At 45.9% G+C, this 8,964-nt stretch overlaps 1 protein-coding gene across 1 annotated transcript; it reads left to right on the top strand.

The window, feature by feature from the left end:
• Nucleotides 1-2,066: 2,066 nt before the first annotated feature.
• BDW47DRAFT_132853 (uncharacterized protein) lies at nucleotides 2,067-7,039 on the top strand. The gene is made up of 8 exons (XM_024817677.1): nucleotides 2,067-2,388; nucleotides 2,440-3,025; nucleotides 3,056-3,181; nucleotides 3,260-3,743; nucleotides 3,791-4,662; nucleotides 4,699-4,769; nucleotides 4,800-5,029; nucleotides 5,081-7,039. The coding sequence occupies exons 1-8, from the start codon at nucleotides 2,263-2,265 to the stop codon at nucleotides 6,837-6,839; spliced, it is 4,254 nt and encodes a 1,417-aa protein (XP_024670412.1). The 5' UTR covers nucleotides 2,067-2,262; the 3' UTR covers nucleotides 6,840-7,039.
• Nucleotides 7,040-8,964: the final 1,925 nt, after the last annotated feature.

The raw sequence follows: 8,964 nt of genomic DNA, 5'->3' as shown, positions 1-8,964 counted from the left end.
TTTTTCGACGCGTGTTGGGACTAACAGCTATGTTGAAAGGTTAAGTTCTGAATTTGATAGTGACGGGTTGTTGTGGTTTGCTTGGATACATGCCATACTTTATAGCAGAAGCTTTTGGTGGGAATTTGGAGATTAATCACGTCAGAGGTTGTCTACATTAAAAAAATTGCTACAACGTCAGTGCTGTGAGTGCTTTTTCACCAGCTCCTGCAACTTGGAATGGAGCTTGGGGCTAATCTAATTGGGAGGAACCTCACCTCAACAGTTGCACAAGACTTGCCAGACTCTGACTTATTTTTGAATGATCGTCGATCTGTATGTGTACGTGGATACACCTGATATGCTGTTTTATCCCTGCATTATGACTGATATCTGCAAGGCTATCATGTTGGCTGGAAATTGGCGCACTGTAGACAATCAACAACCTATGAGGTGATGTCTTACACATTTTAATATCCAGACCAAGAATATACTTCTCATCGCTACTCTAGTCAGGTCAGTCTCTCTGGCAGATAATAGTAGGACACATGCATCTTTCACTACTACTGTGGGGAAAGCGAGTATGGTTGATGCATGTCGAGACAAAGGAACGGTTGAATTGTCTTCCTCGGATATGCATTTGTGGTGTTTCAGGCGGGGACCTGAGAAACTCGAGCACGAAATCGTCGTGGATCAACGTATCAAACCACCGTACCCGATCTACAAAATGACTGTTGTGGTTGTAAATTTCGACCAAGGCTGGGGGCGGGGAAGGGTTCCTTAGCCCACCTTTCATTAAGATATGCAAGACCGAGGAAAAGGATCGAGATATGACAAATTGGGACTTTGAACCCCATAACCATTCTGTCCAATAACAACAATCTTGCCAATCTTCGCGATCATTCATAACATGATACTTATTGTGGGATAAACCATGACTTCTCACCAGGGTGATCATCATTGCCCCACTCGAGATTTCAGCTCCAACTTTCCACTTTCAAAGCCTTGTATACAAAATCACAGTCGGAACACCGCTCTGGTTGCCGAAGGAGGGTTCCTTACAACGCCATGATCAGTCTGCACGGATAACGGGATAACACCCAAGGAGCCGGTCTCAGGAGCAAAAAAATTAGAATCAAAAGAGAAAAACATACAACAGCCGGGATTCGCATGTGGTCACCCACCATACTACTAACCGGCCGGCGTGTGGCTTAAGTACGGCTGAGCGGACGGGAAGCCCTGTTCTCCACACCCTATGGTCGTATGTATTGTTTCTTTCTAATGAGTGAGTCTTATAGTGCTAAGGTTTTTCTTATTCTCCTGTCTTCCAATCAATGAGATAGTATTGCTGGTGGTTTTGTTAGTCTGCCATGCATTTATCGTTTCGAAACTGTAGTTGCTGGGGTGCTAGATCGCAATAGAGTCTCGTATATACTTCAAAAGCCCAGGAATTAGCTTCATATCAATTGGTGGCCTCGTTTATCGAGCTTTTTCTGGAGCCGCTGTCTTGGGACATTGAAATCACGGGCGATCTTTGAGTTGGTTGGTTTTTTTTGTTTGTATGATTCACTTCAAAGGCCTCGAAAATACCTCATTTGGTATTGATGTAATCGAAAGTCATTGAGACGCTTGGGCAGCATGTGTTCATGAGAGAAACTTTCGGGCATAGGCGGACGGATCAGTTAGGTATTGAATAACAAAGCTGGTGGTAATCAATCTTTACAGATACCCGAGGAGATGGGATATTAGACTTTTGATTGCCTGTGCAGCTGGTGCTATGCAAGTAGGACGATCAAGAATTTCTGATAATGCTCCATTTAGCCAATTGCATTATACTGTACTTTTGGTTACAGGATCGCTCGTATAGTGGCTTATTAGTGCGAGCGCTTAGTGACGAGCTGACCATGCTTTGACAAATAACACCCTTACTGCTAGCCTAGTGTCTCTCTTGTCATCCAAAAAAGGATACATACTTCATTTAATGAAGTTGTTGCTTTTTTCCGGCTGTGCCAGCTTTGGTGTGCCCGCGTGATAGCTGTGCATATTGTAATGTCATGTTCAGCTTGTCTCTACTCCCGGATGCGTGGTGCCAACCATCCATCTTTGGCCCCTCGATATCCCTCCACCGCTTGAACGAGATATATTTGTTGAGATCCTTCTCTTGCCCCTCGATATTCCTCTACTGGTTAAAAAGGATTATCTTCTGATGTTTATCTCCTGCCTCTCGGGAAAAGATCACATTTGACACGCACACGAGTTTTCAGCAATCGACGGACGACCAAGATGAGCCATCACTTGTCAAACCCGGAAGTAAAGCCACCGACCAAAGTTGACAGCGGTCTTATTGACCACGAGCCATGGAATGGCTTTATCGAAGAGGGAATCACGGTGAAGGAGATCGAAGGCTACGTAAGTCTGGCCCAGTGCAGGCTGCAGACTACGACTAACAGCGGCAATCAGATCCACGAGTTTGATCCCCCGAGCATCAACCCACCTTATGAGTTGCACGAAGATGGATTACAGACATGCGTACCGGAAAAGCAGAAAAATATCTTCGATGATCCATGTTACCTATCCTTTGGCGACAAGGGGACCACTGCCACCATGACGTGTTGGGGCCAGCATGTGCAGATAAGTCGGTACCTTGGCTACGGACGATCGGGCATTGTTTGTATGGATCATAAAGAAACTGAGGAACCATATTTGAAATCCTCCCGGAGACTATCGCTGCTTGGGTTGATTAAATACGGAGCAGGCTTTGGTTGCGATATAGTCCTGCCTGGTACGGGCCCGTACTCGCATAGTGTCTCCTGGATCCGCAACAGGTGGCCCCGGGTATTATTCCGTGAAAAAGAAAGTTGGGAGATTGTCCAGCGATCTTTCATAAGAAACGGAGTCGTTATTCAGGAAATCCTTCTCCATAATCAAAGCGCGCAGGAATTGGAAGCCAAACTTACGGTCGATTTTGATATCCTCACCCGTCAGTTGGAATTTCAGGACAGTTCCAACAAGTTCAACGAGGACATCATAGAGGTTGAGAGGAAGAGTACAAATAACATTGAGACTAGGTGTGAAGTCGAGGGTGATAAGAATGAAAAGGGTAAGTCGGGAGTCGATGCAGACTACACACACGGCGCTGGGCCTGCTGGGTATGGATTTGTCCAAATACACTGGACCCCATCGGGAAAAAAGCAGAGGGATTGTAACAAAAGAGGCGTCAAATCAGACCAATCGCAGGAAATTTCCCCGGACGGTCATGAAAGAGAAAATGTCGAGACAGGTGGAGCACAACCAGACGCAGTTGCTTCAGTTTGGGGTTTCTTTATCAATGGAAAGGCAAAGAAGATGGAGGTCTTTGAACGTGAAAACCCCTTCAAGGTCAATCCTGGACAGACCTTTCAATTTATCACTGGCTATAAACTAGTGCTCTTGTCTACCAAGAGCCCAAGTTGGAAGCTTTTGACAATCTCCGCAGCAGATGTCGACATAGAGGACTTCTTGCACGATTCAGCGCCTAAAGAAAAGAAAGCTAGCAAAATCGATCCGGATTCATCGGAATGCAAATTCTCTATGTCTCGAATCATTGAGCACATCCTAGGCGTGTGTGCAATACCCAAAACCCCGGATTACGTGTGGGAGAAAGGCTTGTCAGTCAAATCAGAAAGTCAATCAAATAGAGGAAAGGATGATAAGCAGGAGATGGAACCAATTGCATTAACACAGGGCGAAATGGCATTCCACAGAGTCTCCACCAGGGAAAGCTTGTAGGTTGGCATTTCTTCTTTGACGATATGGAGCTAACAAACCCTAGCTTTGCCTTTAAACTTCTACTAGAAGCTGCAAAACATTTGCCAGACTCAGATCCTTTGAGAGGCCGAATTATGGCAGTATGCAAGGGGCATTTGAAATGGGTTTTCGAAGTTGCAGATCGCGAAGGCACCAAATTTCACAGAGATTACTGGGCCAATGGGAAGCCTATACCTAATGTCCGACCTTCGGGAAACGAGGTTGCCAACACCCCATTACAGCTCCTCAAGGCATATGGATATTACATTGTTTTCTCATCAGTGGAAGAGCGTGCAACCATCACAAAGTACCTCGAGAGCTTTTCAGCCATGGATTGGGTCAGAGCCCTCCACAAACAAAATGAGCGCAAAGCTTACGCATGGTGCCATGTGCGACGAGACGTCAATTATTTCCGGTTAGATGACCACATTTTGATCGTCAATGCTTTGGAAGCTATCAGTCAAATGATGGATTGGGATACTGCCACGGTATCAAGGAGGAATCAGCGGCAGGGGAGCGACAACCAAGAACCCAAAGACTACGACAGCCTCAGGCAGATGTATGACCCGAAACGAGTGAGCCGCGAAGTAATCAAGCGTTTCACGATGACTTCGGATTCGAAGCAGCGTATAATGGCCGTAACCAGGTCGCCTCGCGAAAATCGATTGCAGTTTCACTCGAAGGATACCATTCTTTTCTACAACCTGGTGAAGCGTGTGCTTTCGCTTGACATTCCAGCTTGGAAAGCCACCGTGGAAGAGCAAAAAGGAAACATTTCCAACAAATTTATCGACTCTGACAACCCTCTGTATCACGGACTGTGCATGCTTATGGGAAAGGAGGGGGTAACAGATGAAGGGAAAAGTTTCCGACGAGCAATACAAAACCTGGCTAGAAGTAAGATGGCAAATGGACTTTTCCCCGCTAATTTAGGGGATAGTTGGGTGAATTACGACGGCATCTGTTTTGATATATCCTTTGAAGTACCCTTCCTGCTCCACAGTGTGGGAAGCGGCAACGCAAAAAAAAAAGAGCACGAGGTGCAATCCTCGACCGAGACCAATGATTTTCCCGATGAAAAAGTTTTATCTATCGATATCCATGATCCTCCCGATAGAAAATTCATATCTAATGACCATATTGACGAAAAGAGCGTTGTCGACGTCAGGGAAGAATGGCTCTATGACCGCCCAGCGTTTTTCGATTGGCCACCTGATGAAAATACCCTAAAAGACGAGTGGTTGCTGCTAAAGGTGAATCCAGAGTCCAAGGAGGAACAGAAGTCCTTACGTTTTGGGAATATTCGTCCAAGAAGTTTCTTTTGGGATCTGAAATTATTGGCGCCAGATCAAAGTGGGCAGGATGTTGATGAGGTCAAAAGAAAGAAAACTGGTGAATTCATCAATAGAGCCATTGCAGATTGGCAGGCCAAAGCCGAAGAAGAAGAAAAAGATCAATATCAGCCATCGTCACTAGAGAAGAATGAATCTGCGTCGTTTTTGTTTCTTGATGTACCAAAGAAGAAAGCCTCCGGGAGGGAGTCGGCGGATAACAAACGCCATGAAGTTCGTGGAACATTTAGAAGTGAAGACGCATGGGACCAACTCATTAAAAAGCGGAATGAGGACGAGGCAAAAAAGCGCCTCCTGTGGTTTGCGCGCGCCCCAAGTGATCATAGCATCATGTGCTATCTACCCTCGCCTGAAGCAGAGCAGATTGCTATCTCGTTATTTTTCGACCGCCATACAAAATACCTGAACTATTTTGAAGACAAGACAAACCGAGTGATGAACACATGGGAGACCGAATTTCATTGCAACTTTCTTCAACTTTGCGAATACGATAGCCGAACCGATTTACAGGCTTCATGTCCGATGCTGACGCACTTGGAAACCGATTTACAGCTTACCGATAAAAAGGTCCTTGTTCGGGCCTCTGCGAGCTTTAGGATTGTTGGAGATTTCTTTGATAAATTTTGGACTTCACTAATTGTCGAAAATTTTCCAGTAACACAACCCGAGCATCTAGTGTACTTCCTTAGGAATAGCAGGTTGCTAGAACAAGTATTGGGCAATCCAGCGCCAAGGTTATGGCAGCAGAGAAAGGTGCTGGAGCCGATGTTGCTGTTTCGAATCTTAAGTGAGATCAATCGAAGCATTGAGAAGATATTGAACTCAATTGAGGACTGTATCAAGAAAGACAAAGACAATGATCCCGGTCAAGTGACTGAGAAATACTTTGACTCTCACACAACATGGGCTCGCTTGCATGGGATACTTGACATTCTAAAAGTTGATTTGGACAGTATAATGGCAAATATCAAAGACTGGAATTCTCGAGAAAAAGATCGAAGGGATGAAAAGCCTCGATGGACCAATCAAGACGAAAGGAAGTACCGCCACGCCATCACTACCATCGAGCTTCTCAACCAAAAAGCTCTGCGAGGACTCCTCGGCCACAAAGCAAAAGTCGAATCCCTCGAGAGGTCGTTGACTTTCCATGAGAACAATTCCAAAAATAAATATGATGCGAAAATGAGCCTTCGCAGCTTTCGCCAGAACCAAAACATCCAGTATTTCACCTACTCCACTGTTTTTTTTCTGCCTCTGGGCTTCGCCACCAGTATATACAGCATGTCTGCTTCTCCTCCCTCAGACGTCATTTGGAAAATGATAGCTTGCGCCGTAATCGCCTTCATAGTTTTGGTGATCGCCGTGCGTCTTTCGCCTTATATGTTTCAACCCGAAAGACCTCTTGGGGCCGAAAATCAGGGAAAAGTTCAGCCGAGCCTCTCGTCTGTCTTCCCCTTCTTCTCGACACAGATACCAGAAAACAAATCTTTCGAGAAAAGACCGGATGACAATGAGGAATCACATGATAAGCTCAAGCAGGAGTGCAGCAAGGGGGAGGATAGAAATGGTGGTGAAGATTTGTCTCGACATCAACGCTCAAGCGGTGTCATGGGAGGCCTTTCTATGCTCAGACGCAAAGCAAGTGAAGGGCCCCCTCACGATCTTGAGAAAGCGGGTTCAGCAAGCACAAAAGAGGAACAACCAGAAACTCAAGCCCATTAATATTGAATTTCAGTGTTGATGGTTTGACAACAAGAACAGGACCCTCCAGTTTCCTACTGAGACAGTGACAGAGCGGATTCCTTCAGGTTATCCCTGCCTTGCGAGTGAAGGCCCCTTTCTAGATCGAGTAGAATCTTGATTTTGAATTCAAAGACTTGAGGACAGTCAGTTCTTCATGCAGTGAATCATTTGAACATAATCATACTTATCTGAGAAATATTAAAAAATTAGAACAATATCGTTAATAGCTGCATATTTTTATATTCATATAGACTCCTTTCAATATCAATCGAAATCCATACTGTCCAAAAAAGATGTAATATAATTACAAGAACTTATGACTAAAAGCTCGCAGGGGCTAAACAACATTCGGGTATGAGATGCGGATGTTGTACTACACACAGAGAGAGAGAAAGAGAAAGAAGCATTATACTCGACTTGCATCATCGTCTCCGGGATCCTTCCGAGTCGCCAACGGCCGAAGGGGCCCGGATATGCAGCTGTGTAACGCCAATATACATATCCAAAACTTCCCTGCCTATCGCGGTCTGCTGGTCAGTCGGAGATTAATCGGGCGTTATTCGCGAACTAGAAGCTCAGGGATGCAGCAAAATTTGCATGACCGGTGCGGTGACTGACGCAGTTGACATGCGAAACACCGTGTCGCACGAGGCAACTTGCGGGGATCTTCCACTTGACGATGGTGACGAATGTGAGAATCTCCTTGTCCCGAGTCATGACGCATAAAGGGCTATCACGATGTCGTCTCTTACCTGCAGGACGGCACATTCAAGCATATGACCTATGAATAATGGGTGGCCGCATTGGCGCTGAAAATCCAGGGCAGCCATGCCACAGATGGGATAATACTCGACCTTTTCGTCCTATTCAGTTCTACATGTGGAACTGTAGGCTCTGGCGCACAGTCAGCCTATCCAGCTACCAATTCTTTTCTAGCCGCATACGTGCAATACCGCCGTCGGGGTGGGCTGGCCGCTAGGTTTTCTTTATCAATGGGAAGGCAAAGAGGATAGAGGTTTTTGTGTGTGAAAACCTCTTCAAAATTAATTCCAGACAGACCTTTCAACTTATCAATGGCTATAAACTAGTTTCTTATCTACCAGCAGTTTCATACAGACTCAGGGTAAAATTTCACCTATCCAAAGAGTAGAAAAATAAAACTAGAATGAAAAAAGAAAAAACATACAACAGCCGGGATTCGCATGTGGTCACCCACCATACTACTAACCGGCCGGCGTGTGGCTTAAGTACGGCTGAGCGGACGGGAAGCCCTGTTCTCCACACCCTATGGTCGTATGTACTTAACCTTTCTAATGAGTGAATCTTATAGTGCCAATGCTTGGCTAGAATTAGGGTACTTTCTCTAACTGGACTGGCGTAAGATTTAAAATGGTCCAGATAGGAGGAGACCCACTTCCAAGAAACCTACTATCTCGAACTCGAACGACTGTAAAAAGGAGGGACCCACCAAATGATCCGCCCGTTCGCCACTATGAATCCTGCTGCGATCCAAACATGACAACAACCTTCTACACAGACATGATAGTAGAAACTGGATGTTGGAACAGGATGATGAAGCAGGGCAAAGATAAAGGCAAGTACATCATATCGGCAGAACCGTACTCTCTACTCTTCAGGAAAGCGGTTAGGGTGGTGATGTCAGCTGACCCCACCGGGTGGGTCTCGACAATCGTTTTCACAACTTGGTCTTCTCGAATCCATTCAACCCCCGTATACCATCCCACCTGGTCCTTGGATAGGCTTCTGCGTTTCTGAGAATGAATGTACGGCAACGGATTGCCGCCCGTCCACGGGCCCTGGTCCACCTCCGTGATTGCTCCGCCGGTCTTTTTCGTCCCATCCCGATTCAGAAGGATCGCTCCTATCCCTGCCTCCTGAGAATCGCACACCATCCCCTATCTCACATCCCACATTACAAACACAGCCGTAGCAGCGATATCGGCAGCTCCACATGATCTACAGGACATAGATACATCTCTTTCCAAACGTCATGGTCCGGGCCCAATCCAGACCACATTCCTTGCATGTCCAGTAGCCTAGATGTCCCGTCAGTTTCGATCATGATCCTTCGATGGAACGGGCG

Source organism: Aspergillus candidus, assembly GCF_002847045.1.
Source record: "Aspergillus candidus strain CBS 102.13 unplaced genomic scaffold BDW47scaffold_36, whole genome shotgun sequence".
Classification (NCBI taxonomy): Eukaryota; Fungi; Ascomycota; class Eurotiomycetes; order Eurotiales; family Aspergillaceae; genus Aspergillus; species Aspergillus candidus.
Note: the sequence above shows the minus strand (reverse complement) of the source record. Positions and strands in the feature narration are given on the sequence as shown.